Genomic DNA, 20,254 nt, shown 5'->3' with positions numbered 1-20,254 from the left:
GCTCGATTGCTTTTCTATTCCAACGCCATTCGGTGTTCAAAATCTAAAACAATACAGCGGCTTGTCTCCGTGATTTATGCCACACGGTTATACCGAACTATACAATTTCCAACATCCGCTCCATCGCGTCGGTTGAAACATTATACCAGTCAAAATGCAGAGCAGACGATTACAGAAAATACATTCCTGACACGAGTCGAGCTTTTTAAAGGGGTTCGAATGGAAGTTTTTTTTTTTTTAATAATTCGGATATGAGATAGTCGTAAATCACGTATTTGTGACATTCTTGTACGCGCAAGCTGCGAGTGTCGCTTTAAAAGTTGAACACTACAATTCGGAGAAAAAAAAATACCGCTTGAATATCGACACTTCGTTTCGCACCGCTTTAAAATTGTCAGAAATCTATTAAGACTAACTTCATTCGACGATGGCTAGTTTTTTTCAGAATACCATTCACTGCGAAGTTACTGAAACGAATTTGTTGTTTTTTTTTTTCTTTTTTTCTAGTACCCGATTCAATGTTGCCATTTTTAATCATAATTAATATCGTTCCAGCTTTGCTAAATTGAATATCTGAGAATACTGATTTGGCAAAAAGGATACGAGTTTCGGTAAATTGATGGAAAATAATCTTCCGAACAAAATGAGTCATCTTCGATTGACAACGAAACGAATTTGTAACATTTAATTTGAGCGATATGAAACGAAGCGTCGACATCCAAGCTTCCGTTAACAATTCCGATAATACCTATTCTTGTATTTCGGAAAAGCCGGCTTCGCAGTTCGCAGCTAACGAAAATAACAATTTTACGACAATGACCAAATAAAAACGACTATCTTTTACTAAAGCGAACGAAAACAATCGAGCCTCCTTCAACCGAGTTTGACTTTCACGGTCCTTTCGCAATATATTTTCGACGGCTGCACTCGGTCCCTGGAACTTGGCTTTTCTTCCCCCCCTCCGAACAACATCGACAGTTTCTATTATACAAGTCAAGAGTTCCCGCAGTCTTGCGGAGGATTGATCGGAGCCGAGGCGAGAACTAATCCGAGCTTGCACTGCGAGGGGATTGCTAAGGGGCGAATATCCTGAGTGTATAATTCTCGCCCCGTTTTACCCCGCAGACTTCCGGAAGTCCGTATGGCTGCGAGGGGTCGAAGATGCGTCTTCCTTCCGTCGGTCCCGGGGCGCCTCGGCGTCTGGGAACGCCTCTTAACCGCAAGAAGGCGCCTCTCGGAACCACCAAATTGCAATTCTGAACTCGCGTTATTTATTCAACCTATTCACCCCGCGACCCGCAATTCTATACACACGAAAACAAACACGATACACACCAAATCCTGTCTCTCGTCTGGCGCTTCTATCATCGCTACGCTCCGAATTGAAACACAGTGTCGGAAATTGCTTTTTTTCCCCTTCACTCACGATCGGAAAAAAAAAATTTTCATTCAAATTCGATCAAATTTCTCAAACTCAATCGACAAATTCTCATTTCCATTCAAAATAATACCGATCGTTTCAACCCGTATTTTTATTTAATCCTTACGCTGCACATCCGTTGTGTATAATTCTCATGGTTTCACACCGGTGTCGTTGGGGACCCTTCGATAAAAACTATTGCGTAGAAACTAGGATAAAAAAACGAAAAGCATTTTTGAAAAAATTCTGAGACATTCTTTAGCTATTATATTTCACGGCAAATTAGTCATATTCAGCATAATGAAATGTGGTATGTGAAAAAAAATCATAAAACAACAAAATACCGGTAAATGGATCATCTTACTCAAAAAATTTTAGAAACTCGCTGAATTTTCAATATTTCAGCTGAAAATTTACCGAGTAACTCTCAAGACAGAGATATTTGAGAAAAAAATACTGAAATCCTGCGTGATGAGAAAAACCTATTTATTGAAGTGAGTGATGTTGAAGTTTTGCAAAAATAATGAATCAACGATTTTTACAAGATTTCATTATTTATCCTGGATCGAAATCAGATTATTTTTGATATTTTTCATGTGGAATTTACGGTAAAGATGCCTTGGGGTTACCGTGACCGCGGTATGCAGTGTCAGGATTAATGATATAAATAAATTGTTTCTTCTTTGTTCTATCTCATTGAAGAATTTCTTTCCAAGAAAATGAATGTGGAAGGAAAACATTGTTTCAGATCGACCAAAGGCCCCTAAACTTCTTTATTTTAATGAAAAAGACGAGTTCTTTACGTTTCGAAAAGTCGAAGTAAACTTTGATCAATTTAAATACGTTTCTTGCCTCTGAATGAACAAATTTTTTTTTCACAAGATCAAACTTTTTCTCCGAAAGGATTCTCGTCCGTTTGGAATCTCTCGCTTTGCACTCTTAGTCGCTGTTTCGTTTCATGATTAATATAATTGTACCATATATTTTCATTGTGATCGTTATTTTTATTTTTATATGATAATATGAATTCACAATAAATTATTCATGCCTCAAGCGTGAAAAGGCATCAGTCTTGCTTAAGTTGATTCATTGCCGTCTGGTTTATATTATGATAGGTAGTATATACCGAAATAAGTATTTAAAGGTACTTTGAATAAACAATTAAGGTTTTATTCAGCAGGACATTTCACGTGCAGCTTTATACGCCTCGAATATATCTGCTTCGTAATTCCTTCATTGATCCCGACGATGTCACAATACCTAACAGTCAGAGTTCATATTTCATTTAACGTCACGGTTCGGATTTTCGTTCATTGATAGCGAATTGTAAATCACGATATGCGAAGTAAGAATAATAATTTTTTTTATTCTCTCCGGTTCTTCGATATTTTTTTTCTTATCTTTCCCAACTTGCAAATATTCCGTTCGTACAAAGGCAAAAAAATGTAACGCTGGAAAATCGAGGAATATCTCATTACGAAGAAATGATGATATTTATCAAGCACTAGAAGAGAACGAAAAAAAAAAAATTGAAGATAAAACAAAAACGTATAATTGACCGGGAGTAAAAAAGGAGGCTGCAATTGGATTAATTGGCAATTAACGACCTGCAATTGGGAGGTAAATCTTAAAACGAGGAGAAATAGGATGAAAAGAATATGTAGCTGAGGGAGGGATGAAAGAAGGAGGGGGAAAGAATAATTGAAAACAAAATTAAACAAAGAGACTGTAATGTTGTGTGCAAGTATTTTCACGTATAAATAAATTATATACGCTATACGTACGGAAAAGTGATTAGGAAACACGTATAATCCCGACTCGTTTCATCATATTCCGTATGATGAATAACGCGAATAAATGAAATCGCCAGGAAGGCATGCGGAATATATATATATATATATATATATATATAAAATATATGTATTTCGAGTCCAATTAAGCTGGGTTTATTCAAACCAAGGAGTCGCGGAAGCAGTTAAAACGCTATAATATTCGTGCCAGAGGAATCGGATTATTCAATTGAATTTGAATCGAGAAATCATTTTTCAAGATACTGATACGTAATATTGCTAAGTAATCAAATCATCGTATCGTTATAATTACTATCATTACAGTTAAGTTTATTTTCCATACTCGTTGTTCATAGAATACTATCATCAATTTTCCACGCGTTACGAATTTTAATTTACGTTCGTATGGTGTACGCTTATCGATTTTAGTTAAAACGTGTCGTAAATATTACTCGAAACAAAGCATGAAGTAAAAAGTGTTTAGAAGGTTAAAACGTTGTTTCTTTTCTTGCAATTTCTTATTGACGATTGGTAAACTTGCAGGAATAAATCTGCTATGTTTTTTTCCTCTATAACTAATTTGTAAAGACCTTCAATTTCCTCGATTCTCATGAAATTGGCTCATGTTTCACGTTCGAAAAATTATTCACAGGTTTATCGAATTTGCTTTTTTCAGTCTTCTATTCGCTTGAAACAAAACGCAGCAGCTTTTTCAATATTAAATTCGCGTCCAGGGAATTCACTTGGCATCGAAAAACGGTCCTTCGGTTGGATTAAAATTGGGAAAACTGAATTGGATTCGGTGGTTTTAGATTTACGGTATACGATGGGCGCAGATTTGCTTGTAAGTAAAAAGACGGTAAAGTCAAACGATGTCGTTTGGAAAAGTAAAAAGCTTGCGATGAATTTCCGACACTGAAACCCAAGGAAAATTTGACTCGTGAATTGAGACGCTTTTTTTCCAGGGGAAAAGAAATAAGTGTAACACCGCTCTCGATAAATCTATCTATTCATCCTGATGGTTGCAATTCGGCACACCGAGCAATCTTCATTCATTCCCAAAGGGGAATAAAATAGGAAAAGGACTGAGAAAATATGCAGAGGGATTTAAAGATGAGAATGGAAAAACAATTCAACCGCGTGATCAGTTTCTGAATCCAATTCCTGTTCGGTTTTTAATACAAGTGACTCAGGTTATATTGAAATCTTTATCAGTTTAAGCAGATACTGTCTTAAGCTCCAAAATTTGTTTTCATTCAAGGTATTTTTAAATTCACTCGTCTAATTGGATGAAAAGATTTTTTACATTAATTAAGTGAAGAAGAAAAAAAAGTTGGCTTGGAAATTGAAGCTCATTTTTCCAAATTCTTGTTCAATGATTAATTATGGAAAAATTCACAATTTTTTGGGATGGGGGGTTGAACGGGTCAAGATTATGAGAAACGGTTTTCTTCATGCAGAAATCCTGGACTTTGACCTAACCTGGATTTATATGAATTCCAATATTTTTCGTATTTCCTCTTCTTTTTATACTCATATCGCGAAAAAACATTATAACTTATTACATCCATCGACGATAGATTTCTCCCAGCTTCGCTAATCGCGTGATATTTTCTTCTCTTTTGTATTTCTATTACATGTATAGGTACAATAATATAACACACTTAATACGTACGACGCTTGGTAGATGTAACAAGAATGAGAGATGTACGTAATAATAAGTTTTCGCTGATGCGGGAAGAAAAAAGAAGGGAGAATATTATTTTTTCGCTTATTTTTCAAATAAACTTTGTTTAGCTGCCATTTATCCAGGGAAAGGTTTGCAATTTATAAGTAACTAACGGTCAAATACCGCATGTTAAGAATGTTACAGTTTCTGTAAAAATTACGATGTAGAATAGCGCGTGTATCAAACTTTATAAGAACTGTACAAACGGTTATGAAGTCGTAACGTGAAAGTTATTGAAAAACGTTCGTTCAAGACAATTACGGATCATTTTTCAAATTTGTATGCTTTAACTAAAGATGAAACTAATGCCTTTCAGCCGTTTATTATTTGCCTTTATTTCAACTTTCAAACTCACTAGAAAATCGTAGTAAAATGTCTATTTTTACAAAAACGGTACAAGCAGTGTTGGAGTTACAAGAAAAAATGTAGTACAAGTAACTGTTCACTGTCGTTACAGCTGGCAATAGTACAAGTCGTCTGGTACAATTAAGGTCTTGAAAAAAATTTATTCCTGTGCGAGTATCAGATAGTTACAAGAAAATATCCTAATCTACTAAACATAACCATTCCCAAAAAGAATAGTTGCATTGACGATAGATTTTCAGGTCAGAGTTTATACAAAACTAATTTTTATTTTGTAGCCAATGTTCGGTAATGGTGAAAGGCTAAAATTTAGTTGAGAACTGAGTACATACACTGGAGCTAGAAATTTATCTCGATAAAATAGCAACTGTTTAAAGCTGAATTAAAAATCAGTTCAAAATTACTAACGTGCCTAAAGTTCAAATAATCAATGCGGAGCAAGTTTTGTCGGTAATCTATTTGAAAAATCAATTCGAGATTCGTCAATTGTTAGTATAATATTGTGAGAAACTGACATGCGCAAAGCGGAACAAAAATTACGAAAAAATCATCTCTCGAAGTCCGAATAATCACCGGATTACAGTTTCTTCGATAATGACGATCGCGCGAATCGTTACCGATTAGAGAAACTCATCGATCATCATCTCGCAGGTAGACAGGGGCTTAAATTTGATGGTACGAATTTGAACGCTTCTGCGGTAAAACATTGAGGGGCGAGTTTTTGTTTTCGTCGACTCGGGAGAAAAGCCGGGGGCCAAAAGCTCGCGGAGCGAAGAGTTGAAAGAGGAAGTTGGCCGGGGGTTTGCAGAGGCAAGTTCAAAGAGCATGCCACAGGTGCTTCGGAGGGCGATAATTAACGCGCCCCTATTGATAGGAGATAAGTGAGAGGGTTTCGTCGGATTAGCCGGCGAGTGTGTGCGGCGAGCGAGCGAGTGCGGGAAGAAGATGATTCGACGGCGGCGCTTGCGCGGAAATTCCACGCGCCCCCGGAAAGTCGAGGAGGCGCCGCGTTTTCCCCGTTTAGATAGCGACGCCCGCGTCGCGACGCCGGCCCCTCAGTCGGGATGCCGAGCGCGCAGTATCTCGTCGTTCACTTCCGGCGCTATGCTCGGTCATAAATGTCCTTACACTGCGGCCACCTGCAACAAAAAAATCGCGGGCAAACGTGGACGCGATTATTTATTACGAGTTGTGATTGTCGTGCTCGTTACAGGATCGTCGTTCGCCCAAAGCTCGTCTTCCCCGTCCCCCGGTGAGTGGAATGCGATTTTCAAACAAAAACACCTTTTTTCTTTGTTTTTTATTGCAAAACCCGAGTCACTAAATCGCGGCGAAACTTCTTCAGCGCAGAGAAAACAACGCGGTAAAATCGTGCGTGGTGTTCAAAGTTTCGACGATTGTGAGATCGTTGTATCAAGTTTTCGGGCTGTTTCTAATTTGCTTTTCGAACAAGACATGAAAGACTTGTGCGGAATTCACATTTCTCTTGTCGATAGCGAGCTTATTGTCGAGAGCTTGTCGCGATTTGTATTCAGTTTATTTTTAAAAGAGACATGATAAATTTGTGTGATTTTCAAATTTGTTTTACCAATCGCGAGGTTACTATCAGTTCGAAAGCTTCACGCGATTTGACGTGGAAAATTTATGCGGATTTCAGCTTTCTTTCACTAATAGCGAGCTTATCGGGGCGCTTATTGTCAAAAACTTGACGCGATTTTTATCAAATTCGTTTCCGAAAAAGACGTGAAAAACTTGTTTTCAATTCGAAAGATTGATGTGATTAGTATTAAATTTATTTTTGAACGTAAAAGTTCTGCAAACCTGTGCAGTTATAAAAATTTTTAAAAATTACTGCGAGCTTGTAAGTTTCAAAGCTTAAAGCGATTTGCCAAAAATTTGTTGAAAAAAAAAAATTAGGTATATAATAGTCGATTTTATTTTCGTGTGTGAGTTTCATCAAGCTTCTGAATAGACGAGGAGAAAATGATGAAATGCATAAAACGTTGAAACCGTTTGCGATTTACACTCGGTGCAAAGGGTTTCAAATATGTTATTTTTTGTCGTTGATATTTCTTAAACAATAAAAATGATATACACCACACGTTTTAATATAAGCTTGATGTAAGACATGATAAATACTTTATCCAATCAAAGCCGATACTGTCAATATATTTGTAAGTTTGAAGTCACAATGAAGTGTGTCGAAATTGGTGACAGAAAGAAATTGACGAAGAAGACACACTTTCTTATCTACGTTGCATATATTTGCTTTCACACAGTCAGAGAGAGAGAGAGAGAGAAAGAGAGGGGGAGAGAGAGAGAGAGAGAGAGAAGAGCATTTGCACTTTGGTGTACATAGAACAGAAAGAACGGTATTTTCAATTATTAAATCATGCGTGGAGTTGAAATTCTGCAAATACGATATTTAATTTACGATTAAATAGAGAAAATTTCCGACAACATTCAAACAATTGTACAATAATGTGAAAAGTTAAACGAGTATGCTCAACATGCCACTTGTGAATTTACTAATTGTATGCAATTTGCTTTTTCATGCATCGTTATTACTGCAATTGTTATAAGACTAACAATCATTATTTCTTCACCTGTGATGAATGAGGACAGTTTTGCTCCTTTCATCAGGCTACGCTTATTTCTATACTGGATTTTTCCAGTTTTAAACCAACCTGCGGTCTCTGCCCTTGCGCAATTAATCGCGAGTCCGCAAAACCTGGAATATACATACATACGTATATATATATATATATTTTAGTACATATTCCATGTACAGTATACATACATATGTAAAAATGTATGTACAGTAGTAAACGCGGGTTGATTTACAAGTGGTTTTTACCTCAAACGTTGTTCACCAAGCTGATTCTCTCTCACTCTTTCTCCGTCTCTTGCTTTTTTCAACAATCCACCACTTTTACTCACTATAACTTTTTCATCACCTTCCCAGACATATAAGAGTGAATTCCACTCATATATTTTTACCATTATTTTACCATTCGTTTACAACATACTCCTGAATTAGTTTTGTGTAGTTCTCTAAGAAAGTATTTTTATGCATACTCATTACAAATTATTTATTGTATCGCACTATTTTAATGCTCGTTCTTTTTCTTGGTTTCTACATATCTGCTATTATAATACCGCCAGTTTGTCCCTTGGCCTATTTCTAGGCCACGTCATAATAAATAACCATCTAATCAAATCTAGCCTCTTTATTTTTTCTTCTCATCATTTCTCTCTCTCTCTCTCTCTCTCTCTCGTTCTCTCTCTTAGTTTATACTCAACGCGATGGGAAAATAAATTATCGAGGAAAGCAGTGGACTCGAATAGTTGGGCATAAATTGCGTTCGGTGAATGAGGGAAAGTTTAAAAAATTCGTAGATAAATAATCGACCAAAAGTTGGAAGAAAAACGAAACGAAGAAATGATTAAACAATGTCGTTTATTGTTTAATCGTTATTTTGCACATTTTTCGCGAAAATCTAGAATTCGATTTGCCTTTTGTCTGCAATAATTACCCACCCGGTATTTTACGCGGAGTTTCAGAAATTTTCCAAACTGTGGAAATAATAACAACTCTTCAAGTCGATCAGCGCCGATTTGATCAAATAAATAGAACAAAAATTTGCAGGTACTCGCACAAAACCCGCGTATACCAATTAAACGCTAATTCGTGTGAAACTCGTGTCACGTGTTATTCCTCCGAATTTCGTTATCGTTGCCTGTTAAACAGAGAAATTTGATATTTATGTTTTTCCATCTCGTGAATACAAAATACGGAAAAAACAATTCTCGTTGATTGATATCCAATTTTCACTTTATGTGTGACTAAAAATTCACAGAATTAGAGAGAGATAAAAAAAAAGTGTTCTAAATTTTTCTCCCCAATTAATTATATTTTTTTATACAACATAAAATTTACATTCCTGCAGTTAATTTTGTAGAAAAAAAAAAATAAAATAAAAAAATTATTCATTTTGAAATTACAATAAAATTCGGGCAATCTAATGTAACAATTGAACGATATTACTAGCGAAAAAAAAAAAAAAATAAGAATTGTAAAAGATCAATCTTGTCGATATAATCGATTCTTTACAATTTGTTGAAATTAATTATTTTTTTACTTCCCTCTGTTTAAAATCGTGTGTATAAATAATGAAAATAACGAAATGCTCTTCTGCATATCGAATAAGGGACCGAGCATGGGCGACTTTTCGTTTGAGTTATGCGGGCCAAAAACGAAAGTTGAGTTAAGGTTGATAAGTAGTAGCGAACCGCAATTGAAACGTTTTAAGGATAATCGGCTTATCGTCAGTCGGACTCGAGGTTTAACACTCGAAACGCAAATAGGCTTTTGATTTTAGTTTTGTATTCTCGTTCCGCTCTTTGCGACGTTGACTCCTGTACTACTACATTTTTCCGGAATCTCGTTAATCAACGTTACGCCGTCACCTTAATCTCAATAAATATCCGGTGCGAATATCCTGTATAAGACGACAACGAAGAACACGGAAAAGAAGGATAAGACGAAGCAGAAAAATTAATGGAAGGCAGAAAAAATATCGCGCTAATTAAATTACGAACTCGTTTGTCCTCGCAAAACAAAAGAACGTCTCGAATATCAAAATTTATGCGAGTTTCACGTGCACTTAAATACACACACACACATATTTTATGTATACAAGATATTTACGAACGTCTCAAGGAACGAAGCTGCGCACTTAGAGAAATGAAAATTTTAGTCGAACACAATAATGTTCTCTGTATATACACGCGCGCGCGCGTGTGTGTGTATAAATACATATACATATGTTTATATACATATATATATGTATATATATATGCACTTGTACATATAAATATACATTTATGTATAGATGTGTGCATGTAAAATACACAACTAGAATACAAATCTTACAGGTCGGATTTTCTCATTTCCCATCTCATCTCTTCTCGTTTCACTTCGTGGTTAGGTTTTTTTTATTTCCTTCTTTTTGAATATCGTAGTGACATCTGGTTACACATATTCGATCTAGAACGAATTAATTAAGCGCGTGACTTTATTGTCATATTATTATTATCGAACTTGAGAAAATACGTGGCGGCGAAGTTCAAGTCGAAATGTATAATTCGAGATGAATTTGAGTTCAGAAATTTCGTCTTTTGGAATTAAAAATCTTGCCGCGTGTTAAATCGTGTTTAATTTATTCTCACTATAAACGAATATTTTGATATAAATCCAAAGACCAAAAAAAAAAAAAAAAAACGAAGCTGTTATTTAGGATAAAATTTGATTTCCTAGATGATTGTTGAATTTTATTGTAGGAACTGAAACACAGCGGCGTTCGATCGAACGGTTTTTTGTTCCGTCCCGAGTTCTTCTTCCCTTCCGTTTTTACTCCGTCTTTTTTCCACCTCCGAGCCCCCAGGAACACTTGAATTAACGCCGTAAACCGTCTGGGTAAAATGGGGAAGAATTAGGGCGAAAAGAAAAAGTAGAAGAAGAATCAGAAGGAGAAGCGTGACGAGGAAGAGCTGAAAAAAAGGGGCGAAGAGGGGGCCGCAAAATAGAGCGGAGCTTTCGGGGAACGGGGGGTGATTAATAACGCTAATTGCACCCCTCGCCGCCTGTGCACAGACTTTTATTATCCAGTTTTCCACGCGAGAAAAGACGCGGCTGCACACGCGGTCTCCATCGCGTTTTATACATCGTGTCTCTTGTAATTCGCAGACGCGTGCGAAGCTTTTTTTCTTTTCTTGATCACTGTTTATTCACTTTTTCATTTCCTTCTATACCGTACAGCCTCGTTTTCAAATTCTTAACACATTGTACGAGTCGTGTAACGTATAATTTTTCCCTGCACATGATGGAAAGTAATCAGAGAACACGGAAATAGAGAGAAAGTGAGACGAAAATAAATGTCCATTAATAATAAAACAGAAAACCGTCACATGGCTTTGTTTTTACTGATTTTCGATTAATTTATAGTTTGAAGTATTCTGAAACATTGTTTTCTTGTAGTTTTTTTTTTTTTTTTGCGGTCATGTTTAGAATCTCCATTTCATCAGAAACGGGTACAAGAAAATTGTCTAATCTACCGAATACGCCATTGAAATGTTTCACTGATTCAAGGCGCTAGGCTACTAGTTTTGGGATTTTTTCACCAAAATGATGGCATGAACGAAATTCTATGAACGGACTTTCATTAAACCACCATTGAACTGTGGAAAACATTTTTCTTTTCGTAGTGTTTGATAACAAAATGTCGCCAGTACGATATTTTTTTTCTGATGTTTTTGTTTCAAAAACAAATTTTCCTCGATTATGCATGACAACAGATATAGAATTGCATAGGATCCTTTTGAAGTATTGATATTTGTAAAAATAGTGCACTGCTGAAGAAAGAGTTCATTTCAAAATTTACGGAAAACAAAAGTCGTCCGAAAATTGTTTATAATTTGTAATAAAATGTATAGTTTAATTTTAAAGTCAATTGGTAATGATTGGTTCGAGCTATGAGTTCGCCTAGCTTGAAAAACGTGGTTTGGAGATAAACGCGTTCAAACTTACGACCTCGGTTTTGACACTGATTCTATATTAGATGAATTCGAAATTTTTCTTGCCCTTGATCGGCGGTTTCTGGGACATAAGGGAGGCCTTCTACCACATTCGCAGCTTCGTCACAGGCTGATCTCTCCAGCCTTGAACTCGACTCTATTGAACCCGTTGCATTTTTTCATTCAAGTGCTAATGACATTTGCAATATTTGGAAATTCGTCATCGGGCCTTGAGCCAAAATGTAGTTCTTAAAAGATGCAGGTATAGTAATTTGCAAAAAAAAAAATGTTGCCGCCATATTTTTTAAATTCCACAAATCCTTTCTCTGTCTGTAATAAAATTAAGTTTTTCATATTTTGAACCTACGTAATATTCTGAGTAAAAAAAAGGAAAAAAAAAGAAAGAAAGAAAATTTATCAACTTATTTTTTTCGAATATTTTTTCGCCGAACTCTTTTAACTCGCTATACCCATTATTTGATAATGCGCGAGGGGTGAAGAAAAGTTTGTTTTCTTTTATTATTATTGTATTGCTTACACCTCCGCACGCGTGGTGCCTGAAGGAGCAGGGATCAAGTCGAAAAATTGGCTCGTCGAGGGACGCGGGAATATAGGCTCGGCTAACAATGAATGCTATTCCAAAGTTAAATTAAATATTTGTGAGGTCGAGCTTGTAGTTTTGTCAAGCCCATTTTCTCGACAAAGCTCACGCTCTCTCTCTCTCTCTCTCGCTCGCTCTCTCCTTCTACTGAATTCTGCCGCTCCGTGGTTTAAACTTTACAGCTCGAACAATACTCGCGTTGCTTGACACGAGGCCAAAGGCGAGGGTCGAGACTCGAATATACGACCTGCAGACGCTCTCGAAGCCAGACCAAAACCATGTTTCAGGCTTTATTTTCTAGCGGCCGAAGCTCAGCTTCGCTGCAGCGCCGATTATTCATTTTCACCTACGATCATCGAACGAAAAACTCCCACGCATTGATTTTTATTTTCATTCTTTTATTTATACATTTTTATCCCTTCCGGCATCGATTTTGCGGTCGATGTTAAACAGCTCTATTATACCGAATAACATTACTTCACTGAGTTCAAATTTGCGTCCGTCATATTGGATCCGCCACCTTAAATTTTTGTAATCCGATTTCAGAAACTTATCATTTATGTAAAACATACGTATGCGTACGATTTTTTTCAATTAATTCGTTTCTAACGATAATAATTTACATTGTTATTACTCTCGAGTACCGAAGACTTATTATTATACTATCACAAATAGTAAAAAACCGCAAATAAACATGACGATAATTTTTCTAAATATGTATAAAAAAAAAAGGAAATAAAATAGTTGATAAGAATACATACCACCATAAATCAACGGGTTAAAGTGTTCTTGGAGGCAAAAAAATTAAAATAGCCGATTCGACCTTACGTACCGTTACGGCCGATATTATTTTTTCAGAAGATATAAAATTTTAAAAATTCTCGAAATCGTTTCCAAGGTTTTACAGTCATTTACGGAAAAAGGACGAAAATGGCGGATGTGAACTAATATCATTTATAAATGTTATAAGTAAAAAACACATTTTGGTGTTGAAAGGGTGTATCCAAACATAAGGCCGCTTATCTTTATTAACGATGGGTAATTTTCGTCGAGTCTTGGTCAATTGAAGAGACATTTTTTTCCTAAGCAATATTTCATGGCAACGTTTCGATCGGGCTGCAGCCGATCATCTTCAGGCTAAATTTAGCGACATATTTCAAGCACGGTGTTGACGCCTGGCCGGTTGGCGCGAAAGACGAAAATTACCCATCACTAATCCTCCAACGGTCACTAACTTCAAGATATCTTATCTTTATTCACTTTATCGGTTAATTTTACCGCGAACAAAAAAAAAAAAAAAAAAATTATACGCTCTTTTACCACGAAATTCGGCTTTTCGGCGCATACGTCCTTGCACCGTTATACACACGGCACAACAACGTCCTTCCTGTTTTCCGTTCGAATCCCAGCCCCGCGTGATTTTCCGGAAGTCAAAGGTGCGGCCTAAGAAGACCCCCCACAGCCATAAACTTGTCCGAATCCGCAGTCATGGCGCAGAGCGTTAAGGGAAGCCTGCAGCTCCGGAGAATCCGAGCCTCGTTATCTGACCCCGATAAACGGGTGCAATCCGTTAATGCATGCGCCTTGTTTGCCTGTGTGTGCGTGTGTAAAGGGGTGGAGGACGCAGACGGAGCACCGAGACGGGGGAAATGGGGTGGCAGCAGCCCTGCTCACCGTGCGCACGGTGATCTATGTGTATCTTGCGAATTTGGAACCAAGCCTAATGACTCCGGGTACCTGCACCTGGCTAATAATTGTTGTCCGTACGCCCGCCGATAATAGTCCTCGCGATTAACCCCCGATGTTCTCGCACTCCGCGCACCCCGATCGATTCGCCGCCTCGCCAAGGGGCGGAAAACACGCTCGGAGATTCGATTTTACCGTTTTGCGTTTACGCAAAACTTCCGTGGCTAAGCCATGGCACGAAATTGACCAATCGTTGTCAATCGCCTTGCCGCTAGGGTTAATAAATAACGGTTTTCTCGGTGTTTCTGGAATTATCGTAACAACTGATAGCGCAACAAATGGTATCTTCATTTTTCTGAATCTGTGAGGAGGCATTTTTTTGGTAAGAATATTTGTTTTTGCGGTAAAATTATGACAAATAACCGTCAGACCACTCGTCAAGTTTAGCGAGAGTCCCTTGTTCTGAAAAGTTTGGAAGTGGCTGCAAAATAGATTTTTATCTTCGTTTTATACCCAGAAATACACGAATGAAAAAAGAGGGAAATTTTTGTTCTTCCGGGAATATCGCGTCAACGATAAGAAATTTTGAAAATAATTTCGTACAAAAGTTGCAGAGATGAAAATTCCGCGTCGAAAAAAAACCTCGGAAGTTAATTTCCGACCATTATTTAGTACGAATCGTAAAATTCACTGCTACTTTATAAATACTGGACGAAAATTAACTTCTGAATTAAAATCGAAGAATTTCAATTTCACTAATTGCCGTAAACTTCGATCAATTCTACCTGAATTTCGTCAACTTTTTCCGCAACACGAACGTAATTTTTATGATCGTAAAAATATTTTTTCCAATATTTTTGGTATCTCGCAGACACGTTTCGTATCACAATTGCTACGTTACAATGCCTGTCAGAGAGCAAAGGAGAGTTGAGAATTTTCACTCGACGACGATTTTCCCAAGCGTGAAATAATTGTTGTTGCAAAAGCAGAGGAGAAGCCGCGAAGACGAAGCGCGTCTTGCGAGACAACGAGCATGAGAATAATTACTAGGTATACCTAACAAGGAAACCGCGACAAGGCGATGAATCGGTAATGAAACGGCGAGTTGTTCTACCGTAAATGTCGGAAAACGGGGCCAGTCACTCAATTTTCGCTTAAAATCATTTTGCGTATCAGCCTTGCATCTTTATATTTACATAACACAGCCGCCGTTCTTCTTCGTATTTCCGTTACCTTTTCCTTCTCAACTTCCGCTTCGATTCGATCCGGCACCCTAATTTCCGGTCGGTATTGACGTTATTCTCTCCAATCCGTTTTTCTCCCTTCCTTTTCTTCTTCGACACGGTAAAATGAATTTTCAAAGAAATCATCTGCGAGTATCAACACGAGAAAATTGAATCGTTTTTTCGGTTCAGGTAATTTAAAATCTGTAATTAAATACGAGCAAACTTTTTTTCTGTTTTTCTTTATAAATTTATGCATATAGTACAATAATTAATTATCGTATTTCAAATTCAAATCCCGGGTTGCTATTTCTTGAAAAAAAAAATAAACCAAGTAGCCCTAAAAGTTAATCACGGATTTCGAGGCGAAATTCATTTCCCCATTTCGCTAATTTTGATACCTCGATTTTTCCCCTCTTTAATTTATAAATTCTTTCGTCAATCACTAATTCCTTTGCTTAACTGCAGGGACATATAATTTCTTTGTGCACAGAAAGATATTTTTTTTCAAGAACTTTGACAAATTTAGCAAGACTGCTTGTCTCTCATTACCGTGATTGCAAAATCCCCGGTTGTAGCCGCATAAAAATCCTTAAATCCCAGGAGGATTTTCCCGCTTTTTACACCCCCCGCGAATCATTCAACCTGCCATTGCACAATGTTGTATATACATTTTGTTCAGGTGCAATAAGATTTTAATCCCGGAAAAAGCTTCCTTCGAGAAATTTACATTGGTCATTAATTACGATCTGTATTTTTTTATAAATTGAGAAACATTTGAGCAATTGCAAATTCGGTCAAATTAACATGTCTTTGTTGGCCACAGAATAGAGTGATGTACGATCGTTAATTATTTAGAAATTCATTGCACAATAAATCGAATAACTTCGAGCGGTAAAATGAATTACTTGCACATGAAAGCTGAATTTTTCAATAATTGAAATTTTGGTTTCAAACATTCGGCTGAACGTTCGAAACGAGTTTCATTTTTCCCTTGTATCCTTTTCAATATTCCTGTACAGGTTTATAAGTCACTGTTTTTAAGCCAAACATGAAAATAAAAAACAGAAAGAAAATAAAAATAAAATAAAAAAAAAAAACCTCGTTAGGCCAGACTATGATTTCATTCCCAGTATTATTATTGACTTTTTAATGAATCGGAGATTTCTGCGCGATGAAATTCGAAAGGAACGTGAGAATAACAAACAAATGAAACGCAAAAGAGAAAAAGTAAAAAATTTTTGTTTTTAAAATCGTGTTTCCCAGAGGACAGATTCTCTTCTTTTACTCTCCATTCAGCGGTTCTCTTTCTTTCTCGCCCTCCATTCACACCTTCGATATTATATTTTTGTTTCCTTTGCTTTCACCACAACTTTTTCGCACCACGTATGAAAGAAAATGTTATAGAATATAAGAGACTGGCGGATGCGAATGAAGCGTAAGGTGTGAGTATATATACGTATATATATTATATACGGCGATATGTTCCGGAGTTAATAATTCTGCGTGAAAGTTGATAGAAAAGCGGTTCGCGTTGGTTTATTCATAAATGTATCTCCCATCCAGCTCTTGAAAAGTTTTTCACCCCGCGGGATTTCACAAACAATTCATGCGCCTCCGTTGAAGAAGCTCGAACCACCGAGTCGGTGTTTGACTATGAATAACACGATATTTCTCTCCATCTCTCACTGTGCTTTCTTCTTTCTTTCCACGTTCACTCCGAGAGTAGACGACGATTCTATCAAATTCAAGCTTGATCCAAACGGTGGATGACAATCGGAATTTGTACAAAGAAGAGGTGAAAAATAAAATTAAGAGAAACTCGGAAACGTGTCGCACAAGATTTTCGTCACTCAATCGTCAATTTTCAATTCTGTTCTTTTTTACGATTTTTTCATTATTTATTTTTCTTTCAATCATACTTCGATTTCGATGTTGTGTTAAAATTTTTCTTCTCGTCGTTTTTTAAGTTACGTCCTTTCTGAAATACTTATTCACGGGTTTGCTTTCAAAATGATTTCAACGATCAATGGAGAGAAAAGAGAAATTTTATACGATAATCAAATTTTCTAATCCACTAAAAAGTATTACACATTTTTCTGCGATATTGTTTGGTACGCGTATCGCACTGTTGATTATTTTTCTCTTTTCAGTTTACTAAGCTGAACGTTTTTGTTTTTTTTTTTTTTTTCGTAACACGTATGCTGGAGAAATTTTGAAAAAATAGTATAAAGGCATTCAGAAGAAGAATTGTCGTATTTTGTGTAAATTGTAATTGTCACACCTGTATCGGCAAAGTAATTACTTTTCTCCAACTCGTTTATTGGAAAAAATATTGTCTTTACGATAACACGTTTTTCTTACTAATTTACCAAATATAAAAAAAGTGCAATAATAACTTACGAAAACGTTAAAAACCAAGGTTAAAAGAGAATATTGAGGAAGGGTAGAAAAGAGCCTGCACAAAAGGAAAAGAAAACTTTGATTCGCTGCTGATTAGCTGTTGAGAATAAAAAAGAGAATAATAAAAAATAACCCCGAAAATCGGGTTTTTGTTTTTCTTTGCCGTGCGATTCCGACGCCGTGTGATAACTTGCGGAACAAAAAAATAAAAAAAGAGAGAAAGTGAGAGAGGGGGGGTTTCAATGACTGACCCTCGTGTCCAAGACACAGCGACGCGTGGCGTGTACGTATAATATAAAAGGCAGGAAGCTGGATAGGTAATATATAGGTACACAATATGGTGATTGCTCCCGAACGATCGTCCGTGTTATACGATCTCCGTCTTCCTCCTCGCCTTCTTCATCACCTTCTTCTACTCTCGGCGTTTTTACGACGCACTCCGAACCCATGTATCAGCTTCTTCCGAAACAGCCAATGTCACCAGGTTCTTCCACTTCTGACGCCAGTCGTTTTATCCATGTACATATGTACGTAAAAAACGTACGTACAAAACATGTATGTACGTATTATACATATACGTATGGGGCATTCCACAATCAATTCATTTGTATAGTAAGTAGAAAAGTTCAGTAAAACATGTATCGTTGAAAAAACTGTTTGAATATTGTTGGAATTACGAAAAACGAGGTACGCCTAACCATTTTGCGCTATCGTCGATCCTTTTTTGATAATTGCAACGCAAAATCAGTTTCTGAGGTTTGCTCTACTTTTTAGTTAAACGGGGCGTTAACGTCAATTTATTGTTGCACGAGCGTTAAATTTTCGCAACGGTTAGGAGAAAATATTGCAACAGTGATCGTAATGGGAAAGAACAGTAACGGATACTAGACTTTCCGATAACTGTTGCGAAACTAATTTTCATTTTCTACCTAGAACTATATTTTTCGGTTGTAGTAAGAAATGAAAATAGTTAAGGACTGAGCCGTAACCGGAACTAAAAATTTCTCTCCGTGTAGGGTCTGATCCTCTTCCTTTTGGATTTGGTCCGCGGTTTTTTATAATGTTGTTCCAACTCTAAAGCACATTCCGATTTTTTTCAGATTTTGTCTCCCTCCCAGCCCCTGTAAATTTAACCCAAAGGTGATGTCTTGCTTCAAAAATGAATTCTATAAGTCAAGAGAAAAGAAAAAAAAAAAAATCTAGCTATTGTTTAAGGATCGCAGAAAAAGCTCTCTCAGTTTTCCTACCAAAAATTGATTGTTCCAATACAGTAAAACATCGGCAAAGTTGAAGAAAGTGCCAAAAATGTCGAAAAAAGGTCTTTATTTCGCATGAAGAATCGCGCTTCGAAGCCATTTCCACGACTACGGGACTCTATGTGGAGTTTGAAAAATGCCTGGGGTGAAATTCACCCCAAGTGACCTATCAGGGTTAAATTATGAAACTGCGACATTTTTGAAAATTATCATATAAATTATATAAATTCTGTGGCCAAAACCGAAAATATTCCAGCCAAAATTGAAGTGAGCATATTTGAATAACTTTTCAAGAACCTGTTTTCATTTCACGAGAATTTTCAGTTTACCGCTCAAGCCTGTTTAATCAGTTTAATTATGCGATCGCGATTGACAATTGATGATGATATAAACTATCCGTAAGACTTGTATAACTATATATAAAAAGAAAAAAAAAAAATCCCAGCATTCAGATATCTGTTATCTAGTTTCAAAAACTCGATATGAAAATAGCGGTAGCTATAGTAAACTGCGTAAAAAAAAACCATTATTAAATCGTTTGTACACTTCGTCGGATTACAAACAGAACGGAGGTAATTCGCAAATCACAGCTGCTGTTCGAGCCAAGGATGACAGTTAAACGTGGGCTAAATCAGTTGTGCGGAAATCTGTTTCAACCAATTTGTTACGAATATTAGATAACATTATATCGCAACAGTTGACCGCGTGTGACGAAATCAGCCACACAAATTGTAATTATACATCCTTTACGATAATAATTGTTGATCGATTCGTTTTTATACATAGAATATAAACTCCGTGAAAAGTAACATAAATGTTTTTCACCTCCGGAATTGGGAATGATTTTCGAGTGACTGTTTTTCGCGTTTTGACTGACGTTATTTTTTATTTTTTATTTTTTTTTATTTCATTCGCTCTACGTTTGTTTTATTCCCTTGCCCGACTGTTTGTACTTCATTTAATGATTACGTGTTTGACGCGATTGCAGCTGCAGCGGCAGAAATGAGCTTGCAGCTTGTTGGACGGCGTGTTTGCGTAATGAAGAAATTTCTATACAGCACGCGTACGGTGCTTGATTCGTTTGCCCTCCCCCCCGCTACTCTCTCGCTCTCTCTTTCCCTCTCTCTTCATACCTGCAGCGTGCTATCCGAAACGGCATTAGGGGTGAAAAGGGAAAAGAGGAAAGGGGATGGTTATCGATACTGGC

The 20,254-nt window shown here is 36.7% G+C and overlaps 1 protein-coding gene and 1 long non-coding RNA gene across 3 annotated transcripts in view; one reads left to right on the top strand and one right to left on the bottom strand.

The window, feature by feature from the left end:
• Positions 1–6,330: 6,330 nt before the first annotated feature.
• The window catches only part of LOC124302503 (lachesin-like), a 105,144-nt gene continuing 91,220 nt past the window's right edge, over positions 6,331–20,254 (top strand). The window contains exon 1 of one of the 2 annotated variants that reach the window (XM_046758746.1): positions 6,331–6,554. In XM_046758746.1, coding sequence (XP_046614702.1) covers positions 6,407–6,554 — 148 coding nt within the window. In that variant the 5' untranslated portion in view covers positions 6,331–6,406. The remainder of the gene's footprint in view (positions 6,555–20,254) is intronic. The other variant, XM_046758744.1, reaches the window with a different exon arrangement.
• Positions 6,335–20,254, bottom strand: part of LOC124302504 (uncharacterized) — a 97,006-nt gene continuing 83,086 nt past the window's right edge. Inside the window, exon 6 of the long non-coding RNA XR_006907718.1 lies at positions 6,335–6,441. This is a non-coding gene — a long non-coding RNA (uncharacterized LOC124302504). The remainder of the gene's footprint in view (positions 6,442–20,254) is intronic.

This window comes from Neodiprion virginianus, chromosome 4 (genome assembly GCF_021901495.1).
Source record: "Neodiprion virginianus isolate iyNeoVirg1 chromosome 4, iyNeoVirg1.1, whole genome shotgun sequence".
In the NCBI taxonomy this organism is placed as follows: domain Eukaryota; kingdom Metazoa; phylum Arthropoda; class Insecta; order Hymenoptera; family Diprionidae; genus Neodiprion; species Neodiprion virginianus.
The sequence above is the reverse complement of the archived record's forward strand: the minus strand, read 5'-3'. Positions and strand labels throughout refer to the sequence as shown.